This window comes from Serinus canaria, chromosome 3 (genome assembly GCF_022539315.1).
Source record: "Serinus canaria isolate serCan28SL12 chromosome 3, serCan2020, whole genome shotgun sequence".
In the NCBI taxonomy this organism is placed as follows: Eukaryota; Metazoa; Chordata; class Aves; order Passeriformes; family Fringillidae; genus Serinus; species Serinus canaria.
Genome location: NC_066316.1, coordinates 80,744,228 through 80,767,993, shown reverse-complemented (window position 1 = coordinate 80,767,993; position 23,766 = coordinate 80,744,228). Strand labels below are relative to the sequence as shown.

The window sequence follows — 23,766 nt, the reverse complement described above, 5'->3', positions numbered from 1 at the left end:
CTCCCTAATCAATTGGATCTATTTTCACTTGACCTTTAGAGCATGGTTTGAAAGAATACTTTTAAGATGTGTGCAAGAGCTATGTTCGGTATTCTTTGTGATGTGTTGCAGAAAGCAAAACCAAAGGTGCTGTCAGTAGCTTGTTAATGCGTGAATAGTATGAACAGTTCTAGTCTGAAATATATTCAGTTGTTTCACTGCTACAGCCTCTAGAGACCTTTCTGGGAAAGTAGTCTGTTTTGTTTCACTATTAAAATACACTTTACAGCTGTACTAAAATAACTTCTACTTTAGTAGCCAACATTACAGAATTTACCTATCTCACTAGGTAGCTCAGGTCTGCTCTTCTTGTTTTCTGCTGTATATTTTTTCATTTGCAAATATCATCAGTCATATGTTTCCTGACATGCCTGATAAAAATTTCTTTTAAAAGATAAATGACCTACTCCAAACCCCTTTTAAAAAATGTACCCATCAAAATCTGTTATAGCATCAATCCCACTAGAACTTCACTACAGGATCTCCCTAAATGATGATTCCTCATTTGGAAATTACTTTCGGACACTAGCTTGTTCTTAATAATTTCTATAATCTAATACTTTCTTGTCCAGAGTAGCATATAATGTCAATTATTTAGGTGAAACTACATTTATTAACTACATCTGTAATCTCACCAGCAATGAAATTATTTTTGTCTTGTTGGACCGAAAATCCAACAATGTTGATTGTAATTTTTGGAAGTTAAGTTAATCACTGGCTACTTATTTGGTTCTTTTGTGTTTAGCATGTTTACTTACTGCTCATAACTTATTCTCATTGCTCATAATTTTTTTGTTCTCAATTTCCCATGTGTTCTGTGCTCTACCTTCTCTGTTACTGGCTGTCAGTTTGTCCAGTACTATATATTTTATCTTATCTTGGTTTTTGCTTCTGTTAAAGAAAATCATCTCATCTCATGACTGAGTGCTTCTGGTTTATTTTTTAGCTATTGCAAGTAAAGCGATATTGATAGTACAAATTAAGTGACACTCTTAGGTGCTCTGGTGATACTACCTTGGGTGGGAGAAGAGATATGCTTTTCAGTAGAATTGTTTGCTGTTCTCCCAAATGTTGCACCTAAACAGCACCTAAACAAGGTGGAAGAGCAAATCAGCATCGCAAACTTCAGAAGCAGTGGCAGTGGCTTGAGATTTTTAGTACCTACTGCTATCAACACTATTTTGTTCTGATTGTAGAATGCCAAGTGGTTGGAATGAATCTTAGGGATCATCTAGTCCCAACACCTCCTGCTGTAGGCATGGACACTTTTGACTAGACCAGATTGCTCAAGGCTTTTTCCAGCCTGGCCTTGAATGCTTCCACAGCCTCCCTAGGTAGCCTGTTCCAGGGTCTCACCACTCACAATAAAGAGGGCTACTTCTTTATTGTGACTACCTAAATTTAGGCTACCAACACCTAGCCAAATTTCTTCTTTCATTTAGTACCTATTTGCCCTAGTTCTACCACTAGAGTTCTTGACAATAAGTCCCTTTCTGCCTTCCCTGCAGGCCCCCTTCAGATACTGGAAGTTTCTTATGAGGTCTCCATGCAACCTTCTCCTCTACAGGTGAACAGCCCCAACTTTTCTAGCCCATCTTCATAGGAGGGGTGCTCCAGCTGCCTAATCATTTTTGTGACCCTTGTCTGGACTTGTGCCAACAGGTCCCTGTCCTTTTTATGTTGGGAGCTGAATGCAGTGTCTCAAGTGGAATTTCCCAAGGAGGGGCAGAATCACCTCCTGTGACCTGCTGGCCATGCTCCTTTTGGTGCAGCCTAGGATTCTGTTTGGCTTTCTGGCCTCCAGCCGCACACAGCTGGCTCATGTTGACTTTTGTTGTTCATCAGCCATCACTCCCAAGTCTTTCTCCCTAAGCCTGCTTGCAGTCACATCTCTGCCCAACCTTTAGGTGAGAAACTGGATTATTCCATTCTTGGCACTGGACCTTTTTTGTCCTGGTATCTGCTTTAGCTGCAGTCTGGCTGTGCCAATACCTTTTGACCTATTATTATACCAAGTTTGTCTGAAGAACCCTTGAGTGTGTTCTGAAATAGTTGAAGACAGCAAATGCTTCTAAGATTTTCTGTACTGTGCATTTGCAATGCCAGACCTGCTGTCATGGAATGTTTCTGGCTGTAACACAGTGCCACCAAGCGTGTGACAGTTGGTGCCTATTGCTAGTGTTAGGTCTTGTTCTGTGTATTTCTATCCAAGCTGTTGCTGCTTTCTACAGGAACTTAAATTTTAACAAGCTCTTTGAAAGTAACTAATACATTACAGCTTAATTTCTCTGGGTCAGACTTTGCCTGCAGATGAGTTATTCTGTGCCTGTCCTATTTTGGATGATCAGAGCTGAGTTCAGTAAACCTGTGTGACTCTAGTTACATGCCTAAGTAACATGAAAAACTTCTTGCACTCAAAATTCTGTAGAATTCTACTGAAAATGTTCCTTACCTTTCCATGTTGTATCTTTCTATACTTCTATTTTGAACCATGGTCATAACGTTTTTGCTCTTCCCACTTCTAAGTGGTACCTTTGTGTACCTGTTGAGTCAAGGGGGAACTTAGGAAATAGTTCTTTTATTTCTATTATAGATGTTGCTGGTAAAAGTGTTAAGCTCTTTTTTTTTAATGTCAGTTGGAACATACCATTAATGTATTTCATAGTGATGTAGATTTAGGCCTTTTGTGTTTTGACTGGTATTTGCGTAGGCTGTAGTTGCTGTCAAATATTTTAAAATTGGTGTGCTGTATGTAAGCATGAACCTTCTCAGCAATCTGTGGCTGAATGTAACACTAGGATTAAAATTGGGCAAAAGTAAATGAACCGTCAAGTGTGAAAGAGCTTAGGGATTGAGTCCTTTGAGTTTTGGGAAGGTTCAGTTTGAAATCTTTCAATAATTAGAGTTTAAAATTCTTTGCTTATTTGTAGTTCACTGATTGTTCTAAGAAAGAGTAAAATCTTTAGCCTACAGCTGGGTTGCTTTTTTGAAGGTATTTAAAGGCTTCATCCAGTACATGGAACTTCATCCTTCCCAGGCTCTTCACCTTGTATAACTATGAGTGTGCTGTCTTTACAGCCTTCAAGATCCAGAGGAGGCACGGGACCAATTTCATCTGGCCAGACTGAACTGCAAGAAATTTGCTTTTGTGCATGTGGCTTTTGCACAGTTTGAGCTATCACAAGGTGTGTAAAAACAAACAAACTTGTTTGGTGTTGCTGTTCCGTGTTCTCGGTTTTGTTTTAAACTTCTATTCCCTTAAGTAATTTGTAAGGAAACTGATAGATGGAATGAGAAAAAAGTTGGGAATTTTAAAATTGAAATTTACTGAGAGCATGTGTTCACTTTTAAAGTGAAAATATGCACACATTTTTTTTCTGTTCTAGAAATAACTTTCAAACCAGGTGAAAATTGTTAGTAGTTTCTACTTTACTAATTTAGATCTTGCAGTGGAAGACTTTTGAGTAAGGCTCTTCTTCATTGAAAAGTGAGGCTCAAATACTTTGCTTGCTTGTGGAAGAAGTTCTGTCTTCCAAAAAGCATCTGTAGATTGTTTTTTTATTAGTACACAGTGTACAATACACTGTCAATGTGCAATTTGGTTGCCCTGGTACTTGCTGGCAAGGCCCTGTTGGCTGCCCACAGGCTTGTATTTTTGGGAGTCTCTTTTGTTACAGTGGTTGATTTGAACAGTGACATATGTCACCCTGGGTATTTCTTCCTTTGACAGTTTGCTCTGTACAGAAAGACAGGCATGTTCCATGAAAGCTGTTTTCTTATTTAAATGGAAAAGACTTAATGAATATATTAATTTTTTTGTTGTTTGTTTTCCTTCATGTTCTTTTCAGTATCGTGCAAGTTGTTGTATATTGTTGTATGTTGTATATATTTCTCATACCGCGTGGTATGAGAAATTCTCCCTGAACTTAGTTACACTAAATAAATGAATCTTTCCATTCTACACTCTTGATTCTGAATACATTTTACTGGTTATTTGTCTTTCTTTACTTCTGTTTATTTTTCACTAATAGTGGCTTTGTCTATGCATTTTTGCTCCAGTACTACTTTTTAATGGTATTTTAGGGTATTGTTTAGATGCTCAAAGTATGGCCCATGAGGCAGAGCTGTTTTGTTAAAATCTGTAAATAGATACTCATTTGTTGTCTCAGATTTTCCAGTTTTTCTTTACTGATAAGTTGATTGGCATTAGAGCAGGAAAGGCTATGAACCAACTCCCCCCTCCCAGAAGTACATGTTATGTTTTGTGAATGACTCCTGTACAGGATGGGGGGAAAAAGACAAAAAACTGCATGTTTGTGTCTTGAAATTACTCAGTTTCTGTGTTATGCTTAAGTCAGTTATCTGACCAGTCTTGTTCTAATATAAACTTGTGATACTGAACTTCTAAACAGTAGTAAAAAGATAATTTATTTTGTGTGCACTGGATGTTTATTTAAACATAATTAAACACTAATAAACTAAACCAGATAATTAAACACTAATACTGCAATAACAAAGATATTGTTAAATAAGTGCAATAAAACTCTTGTGTAATTTAATAAAGTGTAGAAATGTTGCTACAGGTTACCAGTGACTAAATTCATCCTGTAGTTATGGGATGTGTTCATGCAGTAGTATACCTTACTTTGACAGTAAGTAATCAACCTAGAATGAAGTCCTAATCCCAAAGGAAATAAGCCAGTTATGATCGGCTTTGTTTTATCTGCAGTGTGCTCTCTGATTTGTATCTGTTACCCTTGAGCTGATCTAGGTGTCCCTTAGTAATGTGTATGGAGCTACAGTGTCCCTGCTGGGTGCTTCAAAGAGGATTAGTGGAACATGTGAGTTGTAAATTGTTACTTAAGAGTGCTGTTCCTTTTTCACTGTGTCCACTTAGGCCAGAGGGAAAGGAGGGTAGTGCTTTGTTGCTTCTTCATCTCAGTGATTTCAGCAGTGCTTGGCACAACTGTCAGTGTTTTCTTGTGCATTAAGAAGAAAAACTTAATTGCACGTTCTCTTCCTTAGCTCACAGTTTTGCTCAAGATTAAAGCTCAAGTTGTGAAATTAGACTTGGTAAATTGATGTTGATTTCTTAATAATTGAATATTAGTGACCTGGAAATGGAGTGACACAATAAAGGTGCCATTCTGGTTTTTGTGGCTCTTTTTTTACTTAAATACTGACTAAAATTTCATTTAAATCCACCAGATGAGGAGTTGTCTTGTCATTACTTGGGTATCTTAGGTGGTGTGCTTGAGGATGGTTTGCTGTGAATTGCTCAGAACTCATGACCATTGATAAAACTTTACTCTTGACTCTTTCAAATCTTATGCCAGGATGCTTGATTCAGGCTTTCGGCATGTGATGAAGTGGACTGGTTGGAATTCAGAAATACTTTTGTGCCTTAGTTCCTCATCTGTTAAGGGGGATGAAGCAGTTTTTCACATACATGTTTTGATGTCATGTTCTTTCTTACTCAATGAGGCACATTAGGAGGAATTACTTTTGAGTAGCAGGTCTTGTTGAAGCAATGTGTGGTTACTAAATATAGCAAAAGGTAGAATCAGAATGCTGGTTTAGGATTCTTAGAGCCTATCTACTTTGCTAATGATTTAGGAGAGAAAATAGTATTTGACTATATGGTTAAAAACCAAATTCTAATAAATTAGCACAAAATTGATTTAAATGAAATTATAACTCATCTAATTTTGGTGCTTCCTTGCTTCAGTGTTTGGCATCATCCATTTAATATTCTTAAAATAGATTACTTAAATCAGAAGTTCCTGGTACCTACACTGCACTTCCACCAGCCTGAACTACAGTGATGTCTAACTTCATTTATGAGTGGAGTTTTGAGTGCAGGGGGCATGGCACTCTTTGATATGCTATTATGCATATATTTGAGTATTTCTTATATGTGTGGCATGAATGTAAGAACAAATTTTTTTTTTCCTGCTTTGGAATGGACGAAGAAAGGCATTTGGGGTTTCAGGGGCATTGACAGCTGTAGCAAAACATTGCATCATTTTGCCCAGATATTCTTCAAACCAAGTAAAGCATTGTGGTTACAGTACACTTTTTTCCTTATTTGACTTTTTCTAATAGATGCCTGTGTACATGTTTACATATGTAAATTGACTGCTTCAATGTTTTGATAACACATTCCCTTTCCCACTCCAGCTCTCTTCAAAGTTCTCTGTTTATGCCATTAAGTCTAAATCTGTAATGAAAAAATGTTCTTGCTTTTCTCTCCTCTTTTCTTAACTGTAGTGCTGTCCAGAGTTGTTTTATTTAACAACAGCTGGTTTTAAATGTGGTTTCTATTAAGTAATAGCATTAAAGATGTTTTATAATATATACATAATAGAATTTTTACCTGACCAGATCTAAATGGAAGTCCATAAAAGTCGTAATTCCTTGCTGATACTACAGAAAAAAAAATTTAAGAATGAGTACAATTTTCTTACAGTTCCTAGAACACTGAAAATGCATATTTTGTGACTTGGTGTTTAATTTAATGTGAAAAATTGACTTGTGTGATTTGCTTGTAACTATTTCCAGGCAGTTTCCTTAGAATGGCAATGTAAGGTGAGGTGTCCCTAATGAACAATGGCTTCATAGAACTATGCAAAGTGAATATAAGGCAACATCAATGTAACCATCTCATTAAAAAATCTTGCCCCTGTGTAATTGCTTTTTTTACTTCTGTGATTTCTAACTCTGTGCTTCTTACACTTAGAAAATGAGAAGAAGTGTAAGCAGATCCTTCAGAAAGCTGTGGAGTGCTCTGCTGTTCCTCTGGAATTGTTGGAAACTGCTCTGCAAAACTTGCATTTGAAAAAAAAGCAGTTACTTTCAGATGAAGAGAAGGAGAACTTTGCAGGTAATTGCAGTTTCTTCTTATTGGTTGCTTATGCATGTTGTGATTCTAGACTGGAAAAAATCACTAGTGTTTGTCCCTTCCAGATATAAACTTAGAATCTCTTTTGCCCAATAAACAGATATACTTGTCTGTATTATAAATCTCATTCCTTCAATGTTTGTTTCCATCTTCAGTGCAGCAACCACAGTTTGGAGGAGCTGTGCTATGGTCAATTCTGTAATTCTGCAGAGGGTGTTCCTCTGGCCTGTCGTCGGGGATTTGCAGTTTGTAATAGAGACTTGCAGCTCTAAGTGTGAAGGAAGAGCTAAGAGTAAGAGCTGTTGGTAGAGAAGAAATAGGACTGAAATATACAGACTAAGCTACACATGTATAGGTTGCTTAGAGGTGTATCTTGTGACAGGCTGGGAAAGATTTGACAGTCATTTCAGTGAAGTCAAATCTAGGAAAAATAATCCATTTCAACTTTATTTTGGAGAAAACCCATATGTTTGTCAGTACAAAACTGAAGTGCTTGGCTGTGTCATAAATCTGAAGTGATCCTTATTGATGGATATATAACTTCAAAAAGGGAACAGTTATTGAAGTTTTCAAGAGATAAATTTGTTTTGAGTGGAATTGAGCAAAAAATATGGTTTGACTTTTGAAGTGTGTGTAGCTAACTCTTTCAAGAGTGGTGGCTGACACTTCCATATTTTTGCATTGTGTAAGGACAGGATTAATGTAAAATAGGTCTGATTTAATTTCCTAGGGATATATTTTCTGGAGTGGTGTTTGAGATTTGCTTGGCACCTATTGAATCAACCTTTGACTGAAACCCTTTTAATAGTGTTCAGCCATGGCATTCATTTCTAATAAACTCTATTTTCTGTCTTATTCTGTTTATCATTAGTCGGATATAGACATCATAAATGCCACTACTGATGTGCTGTGCCACAGGAGAATATCTTGAAGGATACCAATATCCTTCATGGATTGTATAACTTTTTGCTGACATTAGTGATTTGCTGCTGCAGAGCTAAGGAAATACCTGTGAGAATGAATGGCAAAACCCTGCCTTCCACTTAGGAAGCAGTGAACTGTGGGGCAAGAGTAGGCTCATTTATTTTTTCATATATATGGGTTTGTAATTCGGTATTTGAAAAATAATTACTATTTTACTATTTTACTTTATTACTATAAAGACTATTGATTCAGTGATTTGAAGATTAAACTTTAATATGTAAATAACACCAGACTTGAAATATCTCAAACTCTGGGACATACATGGGCTAAATCACTGAATTTGGCTTTAAGTGAATTTGTATGGTCCTTTTTAGCAGCAGAGGCTATTTTAGTATATTGGCATTTAGGTATTTTCTGTTTTGTATTACCATTTGAAGAGATGTTTTTAAAGTTTTTTTTTTAAAATATGGAAATGCGTTTGCTCACAGCTTCCAAAAATTTTACAGAATGCTTTTGACAGTTATGTGCTGTTGGTGTTGTGATGCAAATACAAATCATGCATCAAGTCTGGAAACCTTTGGTTTAATTCCTTTTTCCTCTTTCATTCATGCATGGCAGTCTAAAGTATTTGACATACCAGGTGCAATCAAACATGTTTGGTTGGGAAAAGTTGAAAAAAATCTTTGGGGGATAAAAAAGAAAGTATGGGTTGCATTTGTGAGATGGTGGTGGTCCTGGCTTGGTAATAAAGCTACACTGTACATTGAGGCACTTGTTTTATTTAAATGAGTAGTTTGGTCTATTGGCATAAGTAGTTCCTAAAACATTGAGTATTAGAAGTAGCCAACACTGCACTGTTCATCTACCAGAAGTCTGACTTCTGGCTGAAAGTAGAAGAGGGATATGGGAGAGTTCAAAAGAAAAGCAAAATCCATTTTAATGAGCTGATACAAGTTTAAAAAGGTTAAGATAAGTACTTTATAAAAGTCCTTAAATTGTGATTTATTGGAAGGCTGTGGATAGCCATGGATCTTGTTGGTCAAGCAGATAATTTCCTATACTGATGGAACACAAGGCCTATGTGATGAAAAAGATCATATAATATAGTATCTTAGAATCTTTGAATGGTTTGGGTTGGGAAGGACATTGAAGGGACATTGGAAGGGACATCATCTAGTTCCAACCCCCTGCTATGGGGCAAGAGTACCTTCCACTAGACTATGTTGCTCAAACCTTTCAACCTGGCTTTGAACACTTCCTGTTGCCTTTGATTTTTTTTTTAATATGCTCTTTGGTGTCTATTAAAAAAAATTGTTGTAGCATTGAAGAGATCTTAATCAAAATAATCAGATATTAATTTACATTTTTAAAAAGGAGTTTGTTAGGAAAATAGCTGAGTTCAAGTGATTGTTTATCTGAAGCTGCTTAAAATAGCTTGTCCTCCACATTGTCCCCTAAATGAGGAATTCAACTGTGTTGTAATGTGAATGTGTGTTCATTAGGGTGTTGATATATTTTCATTAGTGTATTCTGAGTTCTTGTGGTTTCTTTGTCTGAGAAATTACTTTCCCTTCATCCGTAAGGAAAAATCATGTGGAAGACAGTTCTGAACTGTTTATTTGTGGGTTTGAATTTCTAGAATGACTTTTATGGTAAACACAACCAGAATTCAAGTATATCTGAAATATATACTTTCACAAAGTTTATTAAGTTGACTTGACATTTCATTTTAAGATTAATGTACAACTTCACAAAATTACTGCTAAATATTCAATAATGAAGCAAGAATCTCTTCTGGATTAAGATGGATTGCCTGCCTTGATACTCCCTGACCTCGCACAGCTTATATGACCACTCTCAAATTTGCTATCAGTGAGATCAGGTGGTTCAGTTTAACCCAATTAATTGCTTAGAATAATTTAGTTGCATTTGTCTGATGGGATCTGAATGATTCTAATTGTTTTCCCTACAGTATCAAGTACACAAGAGTCTGGACTTCAGAATATAGGTGGAAATCACAGAAGCTTAAAAAAGAATGATTCTAGTGAAAATTCTACTATTACCAGATCTTTATTTAGGTAATGTCTTAATTTCTTATCTAATGTATTATAATATCATTTAAACCAAAATCAAACACGTACACTACAGTGTTGTGTGTTTTGTTTAGTGGGTTTTTTTGAGTTTGGTTTTTTTTTATTTAGGGAAGAGAAGTCACAGGAGCTGGGTGCCCTAGTTAATTACCACAATCCATTGAGGCCACTAAACAAATCTAACCAGGTAAAACATGTAACATTTTCTTTAAAATCCTAAACTCTTTATTTTGCTGTACACACCTGGTAACTTTGGATTTGTTCTAAGATTTGCCCATTTGGGAGGATTCCTGTTACCCTAGTATCTGATGATGGTGATGACATGGAGGACTCAGATGTTCCACTCCCAGCTAGTGTTACAAAGAGGTATGGTTATTGGGTTTACCTACAGCACAAGAGATTTTAATACTCATTTTCAATGGTACTTTTATTGGATAGTGGAAATGTCAGATGTCTGTCAAATTTGACCTGAAGGGTAGAGACAAATAGTCATTATAGTTGCAACAGGTACTGCAGTAACCTACGTCCAGTCTTACTATGCAAATTCTTGGTGAGAAAGCATGTTCTGGCTAAATTTGTAAGCTCAGAAGAAATGGAAATGAAAGCGGAAATAAATTTAATTAAAAATATCTTTGCTTATGTAGTTGACTTTTTAAAATAAGAGATAAGACAGTCTTGTAATTCAAGATATTTTTAAATCCTCATTCTTTGTATTGTTTCTCACTTTGCTGTCTGAGTGGACCTGCTTTTCTGTATACTTGAAGCTTGTAGCCAAAAGTCTTCACACAACTACTTTTTTCATCTCATTCCCAAAAAAGACCATTGCCCCACTGTGTTGGCCTGTGATGTAATTAAGAATGTTACTTCAACAGGCAAATGTCCAGCTCCAAACAAACAGCCTTTGTTGCACCTTTTCCACCATCAGAACCGAAACCCTGCGGGCGTGATTCGTGCAGCCTGGGAGATTTGCAGGTAAATTAAATTTTTTTTTTAATACATAAAGGAACTCTAACTATCCTATGATGTTAGTAAGAAAGATAATAACACCTTTTTCAATTGAAGAAAAAAATAAAGTAAATTTCCCTTTAAGTAATCATTTATGGATAGAAACATTCATTATGGCTTTTAAACTTGAATGTTGTTATGTGTAATAGGGCATTAAAAAAGAGCTTTCTCAGAACATCTTATGGGAGCAATGTGAGTGGTGTTTTGAATATGATTTATGAAGAGGGGATAAACAGGTTTCAACTTGACTACAGGACCTTTTTCAGCTGTACTCATGGATTTTACCATGGGAAGTTCCCTATTTAAGGAAGTCAGTTCAACTAAGTTAGTGCTCTATGGTGCCATAAATTACAGCTTTTGATAGAGATTTTTTAAATCAAAAAACAAATGTCTTATGTTACTGTGTCTTACATCTTCATGTCCCACATCCCCATCCCCTAAAAGAAAATTTCAGAATAAAAACATTTAGCTTTATTATAGCAACTAGATTATGAAAATTCAGAAGGTTGATATATTTAAAAATAGCATCAGTAATACTTGTCTGTGTAACCTGCACAGTTCTCTGAGGCATGTTTGCTTTGCGGTGCATCTGCCACTTAATCACTTTAAGGAATGTTTTTTGTATACTACTCCTGAGTTTTCCTTTGATTCTTTTTTTAAGATGCTTTTTATGTTCTTTAGTCCTTACAAGAAAAAACAGCTTTACAGTTGCAGATGTTGGATGAGGGCAGCTCAGAAACAGCTACCAATTCAACTGTAACTCTCAAAACCAAAGTGGATGCAGGTCTTGTGACGAAAAGAGCAGGTAACTATTAATGTCTTATCTGAGTAGTTTGAAATAGAATAAGCATTTAAAATGTGCTGTTCTGTATTTTTAAAAAATGCATTGCTAAATAAAATGTTTTTCAAAAAGTGGAAGTTACTGCATTATTAACGTACTTTTGGAGAATGATTCTTAAAGTTCTTTTAAAAACAGTTTTGGTATATTTCAGAAATACTTCACTAGATATTGCATGGATTTTGACTGTTGTGTGAAGTCAGCTAGAAATAGGGATGGTATTAGATTACATTATGTTGTCTTTCTGGAAAATACCAGCTTGGTTTTATAGCAAGGATTTCAGGGCTAGTAAAATTCTCGAAGGTTTCTGCTAATTATTTACCAACTTCATGGAATATGGAATACATGTACTAACCTCCTATGGTTAGTTGCTAACTACTTCAGTGTTTCATCAGAAAGCTGGTTCCCTAAGTGGCTTTCTCAAGATGCTGAAAAAATTAGGTGAAAATGTCTAATATTGCAAGAGTTAGTTTAAGGATTGTATAAGTACATATGTATTGTAGGAAAGAAACATTTCAGTTGAAAAACTGTGATTTTTTTTTTTTTTTTCAACTTCAATGAACCCTCAGCTCCTCAGTGAACTTTTCCCACTGACTTGCATTGGGAACAGTTTGGGTTTCAGGTCATACTTGCCCTGTTTGTGCTTCATTCATGTTTCCAGGTGAGATGTTGGTTGAGGTAGTTCAGTTCTTCAGCAGCTGACTTGCACTAAGCTGCTCAGCATGGGATGCTACTTTCTAGTAATTTGAAAAGAAAACTTTTCATGCTTGTGAAGGAGCACTCTTACGCTGTGCTGTTTGCAGCTTGCACTGTCACATCCCACCATTTCACTCTTGTACTACATCCTCAAAAGGAGCTAGGAGAGAGTGCCAAGTCCCTTTAGGCCTCTGGCTTCAGTCATTGGATTATAGGTTGCCTATTGTTGCAGACAGACTTCTAATTTGGAGTATGATAGTAATTTTATCTTCAGTGCTTTATAAACCTGCTCAGTATCCTGGGATGTTGTTGTACAATTTGTGAACCTACTCTTACTGCATGTGTTGGTGTAGGAAACAGTTGCATCTCTGTTACTGTTACAGTGTTATCCTAAGACTTTAAAGAGAGTTGCCATGTTACTGCACTGAATGGAATGTGAAGCCTGAGGAATTCATTAATGTCTTTTAATGTATAATTCCAGCAAATTGTCTGTGTTTTAGTCTGATCTAAAGTTTCTAGAATAGAAACTTTTCAAGTGTTGAATATTGAATCATTTTAATAGTTTTTGGGTTTTTTTCCCCCAGAAAATAAAGATCAGCATCTGGAACTGAAGACGCCAGAGCCCAGGCGTCTGGAAAGTCAACAACAACCATCTAGTTTTGGTGAAAGCTATAGAAAGCAGTTGGAGCAGATTAAACTAAACTGTGTTAATGCCAGAAAAAAAATGCCAGCTCAAGAAGTGTCACAGAAAAGCTGCTGTGGAGAGGTAAAGTAACAAAAATACAAGTTACACATGTGCTAGCAGCAGCCTCTCATGTTGGAGAAATTTGTGTTCTTAATTGCGGCTCCTTGTGTGATATGATATCTTGCTTTGCCCTTTGTAGGGAAAACAAATGAACATTGAACAGTCTGGTCATCCTGTTTCAAGACGATTATCGCCATCAGATGCTGTTTCTAAGAGAAGTGATCCATCACACGTTTATGGAACACCAAGCACCACATCTAACGATTATATGGCCTGGTAAGCCTACTGTAAAATGGTAGTTGATTTCTGGAAAGGTTTAAGCAGGTTTTTACAGGGTTTATTCAGTTTTTCTGTTTGATAGCAAACATTCCAAGTCCTTTTGTGAAGTGCCTGCCTTTTTCAGATTGCATTTAGGGACCTTTTGCCTTTTTGGGCAGCTTTTCAGCATTTGAATATTTGCCATCAAATCAATAAATCCCTAGTAAAGTGTTTACCTTTTTCACTGATCCCTGCTACTGTACACTTTCTTTTGGGTAACTTTTATTATGTAGCTGACAGGCTGTTTAGATTGATAACTATATATCAGTTTATTTCCCATTATGCAAGTGTCTGAGTTTTTTTTTAAAAGCACTTTGAAAAATCCAGAAGCTTGCAGAATTAAGCACTTACGTTAGGAAATTATAGCATTTGTTTATCCATGTTAGCTTAAACAAGGCATAAACTCCTATGCCTGTGTTGGCAAATCTTTCTAATGATATGATTACTTATTGTTTTCATAAGTCCCTAGGATGAATCATATAGGTCAAGGTTGTATGCTGAATAAACATTGCTCCTGTTGGTAGGACCTCTGTCTCTATAGCTGAATAGAATTCTGTAGAATTCAGACTATAGGTAGGACATGAACCACAATTTCATAAAGGGAATGTGATAACAGTCCTTGAATAAATTCTCTTTACTTAGTTTGTACATGCTAAATATGCAGAATTGCTGAGTGTTTCTCTATTCAAAGAAAGCCATGCTTTGGACTGGTTTTGTCCTTTTTTTTTTATTCTGATTTTGCTCTAGCAAATAAATCCTAGTTATATACATTTTTTCCAGTTCTTATCTTGGCATTAATTTCTGTAAATACAATGGAGGAAAAATAAAGTATGTTCAGAAATATAACTAAGGAGATGGTAGACACATCAGGAGAACAAATTAAAAAGACATAAAATTTTTTGCAATCTTAGGTTTTCTTAAATCTGTGATCTTTCTGCTCATAGACAGTGTAGCTAAAGCTCTCAAGGTAATAGTGAGGTTTTGAAGTTGTCTGTCTTAATATGCTTACTTTAAAAAATAGGTATTTTGAATAAATAACAGTAAGCTGGAAAAGAGTAACTGGCTCAAACTCTCTTAGAGTCAGGTCTTCTAGCTTTATAATTCTTTCACTTTTTAGTTGCTGAGAATTACCAGCTATTGTCTGAAGATACTGAGTTTGTTTTTTAAAGTATTTGCTAAGTATGTTATAGTTTCAGTCTATTTCTAAATGGACTTCTAAATGAAGATGTTGAAGTGGTCTTAATGATAATTATTGAATGAATTGGAGGCCTGAGCTCTTGCTAGTCAGTAGGGTTTAACTTTCAAGAAACATTGAAGATTTCAACTTTGTTGTTAAAATAATCTTAATACAACTAATGCAGATATTCTTCTTTTTTTGTTAGTTTCAGCACACCAGTTGTAAAGGACAAGTTTCTACCAGGATGTCAAATTTCTACTCCCTACAGCCAGTTTCCTTATTATTTACCACATACTCCAGCAACTCCATTTCAAAATCAAATTGGCTTGCAGGTAACAATTTTCTGTCAATTTCTTAGCATATATTTTCATTGGGAACTACTTTAGGTAAAATATGTATTTTTTTTTCATCTGAAGTTACTGTTCATCTTCCTGGAGTAGTAATGGAAAGTAGTCTAGTATTCCTAAAATAACTTTCTTTAGGTCATCTAATTCAGACATACACACAAAGTCAGATGTTGAAAAATCAGTTCAATTTTGGCTCAATGCTGGAGCCTTTGTCTGCAGTCCAAGCCTTTTCAGGTTGTACTTAATGACAGAGTAAAGAACTAGAGCCTCTGTTTTTGTTCTGCAGTGCTTTTACAGTTGTATTACCCAGTACAGTACCATTAAAGGGAAGTGTGTGTTGAAAACCATGAGTTTTGGGGAGGTAAAAGATGGCATTTCTCCTCTTTTTTTTTTTTTTTTTTTTTTAGATTTCACAAATTTTGATACATTTGTTGTGGCCTGACTTAATATAAAAATAGGTTACCTTAGATGTTTTGCATATTCAGGTAGGAGACTTCCCAATTGTAGGTAAAACTGGGGGATAGATTTAAGCTTCCTACCAGAGGATAAGTATTCATAAATTAATAAGTCAAACTTGAGGCCTTTGTACGGCTTGGTGCAGCAGATATGAGCAATGCAGGCTATTTCAACTTCACACTACTGCAGTCTTCTAGCTAGTAATTAGATTCAAATAGAATGGTAGATAATTTCAGTACAGCTCTTGAGTTTCATGCTGAGACTGAAAGTCTCTTGGATAATGTAGTTTCTGACATTATATGTAAAGAGGGAGGTGTCTCTAATGATCTGGGAAGCCTTATTAAGGAAGATCCTTTCCTTGATTTCCAGTAGGAGGAGCATTGGCACCTTTTACAAGAGTACAGTGATGTCACATGCCAAATGATGATCAGTATATGGGGATCTAGCTTTCATTTGAAGTTTCTTTACTGCTTCTAAACAACTTTATCATCTTCAGAAAGAGCAAGACAACTTAAAGCATTTTAACTTAATAAAAAGTAGAGCTCTCATAGGTTCTGTTGCATGTACCAATATTTATTTCTTAACCCTTTCTATGTGTTCACAGGTTCCAGCTTCTGTACCTTCACATGAATGCCTTGTCATCAATGGAAGAGTTTATACAGTGTTAAAGCAAATTGGTAGTGGAGGCTCAAGTAAGGTAAGGTGCTCCTTTTATCCTTTTAGGCAGTCACTCATTTAGACAGTAGTACAATCTATTGTAAATAGACATTGAAGTCACCTAATGAGTGCCTAGTGTTAACATGTACACAATGTTTGACCCAGGGAATCTAGAGCTTTGCTGGTTTAGAGCTATGCTTAGACTTTTTCCTCTTGAAGATAAATTTTGTGGTAGAGTAAACATTAGAATTCCTGGTAGAATCAGCTCTTCTGTTGTAAGAGATGTGCTGCATTGTGTACATCCTAATGTGAGAGGATGTTGTTTAGAGCAGTGTGATTACACTATTGGGAATGGGTAACTTGTAAAGTTGATGGAGAGCCTGAAGGAGACAGACCATCTCTTAACTACTTCTGTAACTTGTGTGAAAAGCAGAGTTGTAGCTATGTCTGAAGTGGTGAGTGAGCTGCTTTTAACATGGAAATTTGGGGTCATGGGAGCTTGGGAAACAATATTGGCCAAATCTCTTGGGTTTGTTACAGTTCCTTACTTTCTTAACAGCATAAGCAGTTTAGCTGGATGTTGTGGGGGGACTGTGTCAAAGACCTTACAGAAGTCCAGATAGATGACATCTCTATTTCTTCCCTTGTCCACTGATGTAGTCCCTCCCTCACAAAAAGTCACTGGGTTGGTCAGACAGACTTGCACATGGTGAAGCAGTGCTGGCTCTCTCAAATCACCTTCCTGTTGTCCATTTGTTTTAGCATAGCTTCTAGGAGGATGTGTCCTAAGGACAGCTAATTGAACTAATTACTTAGAGGCCTTTCCTGTTGTGAATCCATGTTGACTCTGATTGTTGCGTTTCAGTAGTACCCAGTAAAATATTCTCTGTAGTTTTTCCAGCAGCTGAGGTTAGGCCAACAAGTTTGTAGTTTCCTGGGTCTTCCCTCCCATCCTTGTCAGTTGGACTAATATTAGCCAGCTTCCAGTCAGCAGGGAACTCCAGAAAGAGGAGCTCTCTGTGCCAGTGTATGGTTGTAGAATGAAGTAGGATGGCAGGAACTTCTGTGTGTCACTCTCTTATAGTCTGCTTAAAACAAGGCTAAAATACAGCAGGGTGTACATGGGGTTTTGTGTTTAAATATTGCCAAGGATGGAGACTTCATAGTCTGTCTGAACAAGCAGTTTTCCTGTTGGACTATATGGCAGTGAAAAAAATCAAAACATCCAATTGTAATTTTCCTTGTTGTTAGCTATGCCTGTTGCATCTCATAGTTTGATAGTTCAAGAGGAGTCTGTCGTACCTTCCCTTTAAATAGCTGAAGACAGCAATAGGATTTTCTGCAGCTTTCTCATCTTTAGACTAAATGAGACTTGGTGCTCTCAACCACTTCTAATTTGCCATGTGTTCTAGACTCCAAATGATTTTGGTGTGACAAAGTGAATGTGTGAAGGCACATCAAACCTGTATCTCTGGGAGTGTTATTTCATAATCTTTATCTTAGGAACACTGCAGACTCATGATGTACTACACCTGGTGAAATATAATGTGGCACCAAGATAGCTTCTGATTGAGGGTTGTTTCTGTTGTAACTGGTGTCTTTTATTTTCTTTCATGCTGACTTGTATGAATTTCTTTGTATTGTTTCTTCCTTTTGAAAAGGTAGACTTTGGTATTCTGGCTGAGTTGAGATGGACCATAGTACATTGGAATTAGGGATGAATGCAGTTATTAACTGATACTGTTTTGTAGGTGTTTCAAGTACTGAATGACAAGAAGCAGCTGTATGCTGTCAAATATGTGAACCTAGAGGAAGCTGATCAACAGACTGTTGAGAGCTATAAGAATGAAATTGCTCATTTGAGTAAACTGCAGCAACATAGTGATAAGATCATCCGCCTTTATGGCTAGTGAGTAAATACTAACTTCATTTAATCACTATTTCTCTATAAAATATTTCCTTCACTTTTAACATACATGTTTTATTTTTAGTGAAATTACTGATCAACATATCTACATGGTAATGGAGTGTGGAAATATTGATCTCAATAGCTGGCTTAAAAAGAAGAAAAAGATGGATCCATTGGAGCGAAAGAGCTATTGGAAAAATATGCTGGAAGCTGTTCACACAATCCATGAATATGGTATTCTTAAATAATTCTAGGTATTTGTATAGGATATATGGCAGATAATATGGATCTTGTTTTAATTTTGGAGGTGGTATTGGTTTTAGTGTTGGTGTAGTCTTAGTGATCTTCAAAGATGGGTATTTTCTGTATTTAGAAAAAAAGCAGTGACACAAAAACCAAGGTAAATCTTGATCTAGAGATAGAATTACATAAAGAGCGATATTTGTGAGATCCTTCTTGAGTTAGCTAAGTTTATCTGCTTTCTTTCAACAGCCAGAAGCCATTTTCTGTTTTAGACTCCGTCGTATACTCCCGCTGTTAATTCCACTTGTTCTCTGTAAGACTCAAATTTTAGCCACTTAGTCTTTGACATTAATGACAGCTCTGCCATATTTACTTTGACAAAGTATATCAGCTTTCTCCTACAGTTTTTCAGGCCTTCCTCTCATCTTTACCTATATAATTGTGTATATGCATCTATATTCTGTTTGTCTGTATAGTATACAGCAGAGGCAGACTTGGATCTTTTCCTATATTATAATGAAGTGAGGACTCATACATGTAGCAGAAAGCAACATCTATTTTCAGGACTGGAGCATTCAATAATATAGCAAACAGCAAAACCTACTGAAATTCAGTTTGCATACATACCTGTGATGTTTTGAAAAAAGATAAATTTTTGTAAAATATCAAGATAGATTGATTGATTATGTAGGTAAGTAACCAAAATTCATGTTAAATTGTGCAAGTAGAGATTGTGAGAAGTAATTTGTGTATATTTCTCATTGAATGGTGCCTTTAATCAGACTAAGCAATATAATAATTTTATTTTAACTACCTGCTTAGCTAATTAAAGAGAACTACAAGCACAGACAGGCCACTGCTCCAAAGCAGCAATCCAGTGTGGCCAAGTGCACACAGAGCTGGAGTGTCTGTCCCAAACTGAGACAAACTCTGCGATTCAACTTGCTTGGAGCTGGTCTGGGGTACCTGCATGTTAGAATAAGTAGTAATTCTAACTGTAAATTCATCCAAGTTAAGAACTCATTAGGCAGAAACAGAAGCACTTTTATGAAATCTGCAGAGACTCAGATAAAGCCAGTCTGCACATACTCTCTGTGCAAGGGTTATGGGAATTGAATAGTGCTAACTCTTATGGTAGTAATTTGGATTTACTTTAAACTCTTTTTTACAGGCATTATTCACAGTGATCTGAAACCAGCAAACTTTCTGATAGTTGATGGAATGTTAAAACTAATTGACTTTGGCATTGCAAACCAAATGCAGCCAGATGTGACAAGTATCATTAAAGATTCTCAGGTGAAATACTTCTGGAAAATTCATGTCCATTTTTCTGTGAAGTGCAATAGTACCTGCTGATAATTTTGATTGTAATAACCTCAATTGCTATTGAAATCTTATGCTGAATGGTTTTGTATGTGTACGTGAATATTCATGTATATTTTTTTACATGTTTTTAATGAAGAGAATAATAATCACATTCAGTCTTAATAGAAACAAAATTTTAAGATGCTTTGCAGTGTTTTGGGACAGAAATCTAAGTTTTTATTAAGTTAGTTAAATTTAATGGATGCTTTACATAAAATGTTGTTTTCATTTTTATGGCTAGGCTGGCACAATGAATTATATGCCACCTGAAGCAATAGAAGATAGGTCTTCCTATGGAGAAAATGGCAAGCCTCGTTCTAAGGTAGTATGAGCTTTCTCCTCCTATTCCCTTCATGATAAGGAGGAAATAATTCAATCATGTATCTGCAGATTTGTTATTTTTCAAAATCTTCCACTGAAACTTGAACATAAGAGAATTTCTTGTGCCTTGATGATGGTGTGCAGAGTTGGAAGGTTAAGCTTAATCTCTCTAACTACCTAAAAACATTTGGCAGATGGTGTTTAGAAAAATGTAAGTGCTCAATTACTGAGTAAAATTGAAAGTAAAGCATAGGCACAGGCTTGGGCATATTTAGGGCCACAGTCTATCCTATTAATTTTTCTCTGCTACAGAGTATTGTGGAAAATTTTTTAACATCACCAGGACAATGAAATGTGAGTGATGAGAAGTACTAAAGGGAAAGCATTTTTCACATTGGCAGTCAAAATTTAATAACTGAGGGTTACGTGGTTTGGTGAAAAAGTATTTAAAATCCATATGTACTTGCATGTACATGAAGATTAACTTTTTAACAGTTGAATGGAAGTATTATTATGTAATGAAATACAATCTTGTCTTTCTAAATAGAGAATAAAATATTTTATAAGTGGCTATTTTTTAAGGGTGGTACTTTTTTTACCTTTTATACTTTTAAATTAAAACTGCATGCCAAGTGCAGATTTGTTCAGCTCATCTAAGCAAAAATCTAACCACTGTGCTGGGAGTCAGGTTCTCTATATGCATCTTTTTCCACTTCTGTCCTCTATCCCATGCTGTGCTTCTCTTAGAGTACTTCAGCTTCAATAGGACAAGTGCAAAGTTGTCCCGCAAGGAACAGCCTGAGTGTCATGGTTGAAATATGGATCTGAATCCTTTAAACCCAGGGGAATTAAATTGTGGCTTTCCACTTAGGAGACATAGCAGTGATCTCTCACCATTTCCTGGATTTGAATAATTTAGTATGCTTTTAGTTGTATTTATTTTTAAATCTGAAATTAGAATCCTGCAGTTTTACTTGTTAAGGACTAACTTAAAGTTAGTTCTTCAAGTTGATTTTCAAAAATAGTTTAGAAGAATAGTTCTCTTATGGAATATTAGTGAAGGAAGCCACATTACTGTCTTAGTAGATAATGGCATGCTGCCTTGGTGATTTTGTGTGATAGTAACAAAGATCTCTTACACAATGGAAACTGTTCAAATACATAATAAATTGACTGAAGGGCCAGTTCCTTAAGTAGAGAGTAATCTTAATTTTTTTTTTAATATTAGATAAGTCCCAAAAGCGATGTGTGGTCACTGGGCTGCATTTTGTACTGTATGACATACGGAAGGACTCCATTTCAGCATATAACAAGTCACATCAATAAAATGCATGCTATTGTTGATCCAAGTTATGAAATAGGATTCCCAGATATTGCTGAGAAGGATCTTCAAGATGTGCTGAAGGTAACTGTTCCTTTTGTTTTAAATAATAGGAATTTCTTTATTTAAAGCATGTTTTATTAAACTGAATGAGTTGAGCTTGAGAGACTTTTTCCACAAAAAGATGCTCACTGCTACTTGTAGTAACAGGACTTATTCTAAAGGAAGACTGAAGCTAGAGCTACTTCATGTAGTTTCCATATTAAAGTCTCTTTTCAGCTCAATACCAGCTAAGTACTGAAAGCAGTCTGACTTAAGTCCTTTGGTTCAACAATGAAAGTAAATACTATTAATTCCTAGGACAATTCATAATGTGTAGGCAAAACACTGTTCCTCTTTTTTCATTTGCAGCGCTGTTTAATAAGGAATCCTAAAGAACGAATTTCTGTTTCGGAGTTGCTGGTACATCCGTATGTTCAAATTCAAAGTCATTGTCCAACAGGTACATTTTATTTTAAAAGTATTAAATAGTATTTGTATCTATGCATTAAAAAACACTTTACTCTTAAAGGTACTATGAGCTTGTTGGCATGACTCAGTTTTGTTTGGTGCCTACATCTCCTTCAGAAAAGACCTTAATATTTTAATTCTTAAACCTCTTACAAACTGTTCTGGCAAATTTTACACTGAAAATGTATACAATTTCAGCATAACTATAAATTAACTGCAGGTGGCCCAAATGCAAAAGGAACAACAGAGGAAATGAAACGTATCCTTGGCCAGCTTGTTGGCTTGAATTCTCCCAATTCTATTTCTAGAGCTGCGAGGGTAAGCACATTGTCTTTTCTATTTTGTGTAGCAGTACATGCTCATGCAGACAAGGGTTAGAATGTTTGGTAGCCAAAAAATGAAACAATGTATAGATGAAATCTTTAGCCATAGCTGGGAAAACATTGCATATCTTAGTGCTGTTATTTGCAAGGATGCAGAACCTTTCCACATTCCTCTGAATTGGAAGGGTTGAAAATGATGCCAGTAATCTTTACTTTTAGTTTTTTCTTTCCTTTCCACCTCCTGCTTTGCTTTTAAACTGCCCCCATGTGAGGTCTTCTAATTTAAGAACCCTCACTATGGAAAAATTATCTCAGTTGATCCGTTAAGTGTGCACACTTTTGAACTGCAACTGTTCCTGCTTCCTGGAAGTTGCTGAACTGTTTACACAGTGCTGTGTGTAAATTACTTCCTGTGAGTTGAAGCATTTCAGTCTCTCTGTCTATTGCCTGAAAGAGGAGCTTGATTAATCTTCAACTCTGTTCTTTCTACCTGTGTCTTAGAAGTGATGGTGGTAAAGTATATGTAAGACCTAGAGAAGGCAAAGCTGCTTTCATGGGGAGGAAAGCAAATTCAGTGTATCTTAAATCTAAAGGAATTCATGCTTACTCTTCTAGTTGCACTTGATCTGTTTTAAATATGAGGGTGAAGAAGTAGTTATTCTTCTAACAAAATGGTGATGTGGCCATCTGTGGGCATTTAAGTATCTCATGTAAAGCTTGTATGCCCCCAGTACACAAATAACTCCTTCCATGCTGGGGTTTCCATAGTGGAGACATTTAGAGTAAACTTGATTTTTCGATCTTTCCAGCTCACTTGTTTTCTCTTGACTTGTGAAGCTCTCTTACTTTGCCCACACTTCTAAGTCAGTGTATGTATTTTCCCCTGGGCACTGCACTGCATTACAGCTGGTACAACTAAGCTGTCTTAAGTGTTTTTATTTGATTTGACAGAGCAATTTTAGTATGGAATATTTCAGGATGTTATGATTTATTTCAAGTAGTAATGCTTGTTATATAGTTTGAATCCATGTGCAGTACAACTGTGTTCACCTGAATACCCTGTTTGTTTGTTAACTTTCAGACTTTATATGAACAGTGCAACAGTGGTAAAACTCTTGATGTATCAGCATTTGCAAAACCTGGGAGTCAAAAAACATGGACAACAAGATGATGTGCTACTGCAGGAGGCAACAGATGTCTGGTCTGTTCAAAAAGTATTTTGTGCTGCTAGCTTTTAAAAGGACACTCAACTTAAAGTTTTCTTTTTTTATATGTTCTTTGTGTTCTTTTGATAATGATTGCAGGTCATTAAAAAGAGCTTAATTTAATGCTTTGTACTGTGGGCTCTTTCACTCCTTGCATGCTGCTTGGGTTGAGAACAACAACGGCTACTTGGTGATTATGGTCTGCGTTGCTTACAAAGCACTACAGTGTCTGGAGTACAAAAACTTGTATGAGAATCTTTGAAGATGAGATCTTATGAGAAGCTAATATAAAAAAGTTCCCAAAAAATGCCAATTGATGTACATGAAAAACGTGAACTACCTTTTGAAACATCTCCTAAGGCATGAACAGTGTTAT

At 36.0% G+C, this 23,766-nt stretch overlaps 1 protein-coding gene across 2 annotated transcripts in view; it reads left to right on the top strand.

The window, feature by feature from the left end:
• The window catches only part of TTK (TTK protein kinase), a 29,089-nt gene extending 5,538 nt beyond the window's left edge, over positions 1-23,551 (top strand). For both annotated transcript variants that reach the window (XM_030236476.2, XM_009094159.4), the window contains exons 5-23: positions 3,118-3,224; positions 6,779-6,922; positions 9,837-9,942; positions 10,066-10,141; positions 10,223-10,320; positions 10,827-10,926; positions 11,641-11,764; positions 13,078-13,259; positions 13,378-13,514; positions 14,939-15,065; positions 16,141-16,233; positions 17,945-18,102; positions 18,185-18,336; positions 19,517-19,641; positions 19,952-20,032; positions 21,260-21,436; positions 21,764-21,854; positions 22,083-22,180; positions 23,267-23,551. In XM_030236476.2, the coding sequence (XP_030092336.2) occupies positions 3,118-3,224; positions 6,779-6,922; positions 9,837-9,942; positions 10,066-10,141; positions 10,223-10,320; positions 10,827-10,926; positions 11,641-11,764; positions 13,078-13,259; positions 13,378-13,514; positions 14,939-15,065; positions 16,141-16,233; positions 17,945-18,102; positions 18,185-18,336; positions 19,517-19,641; positions 19,952-20,032; positions 21,260-21,436; positions 21,764-21,854; positions 22,083-22,180; positions 23,267-23,356 (2,266 nt within the window). In that variant the 3' untranslated portion in view covers positions 23,357-23,551. The remainder of the gene's footprint in view (positions 1-3,117; positions 3,225-6,778; positions 6,923-9,836; positions 9,943-10,065; positions 10,142-10,222; positions 10,321-10,826; positions 10,927-11,640; positions 11,765-13,077; positions 13,260-13,377; positions 13,515-14,938; positions 15,066-16,140; positions 16,234-17,944; positions 18,103-18,184; positions 18,337-19,516; positions 19,642-19,951; positions 20,033-21,259; positions 21,437-21,763; positions 21,855-22,082; positions 22,181-23,266) is intronic.
• The last annotated feature ends 215 nt before the right edge of the window (positions 23,552-23,766 follow it).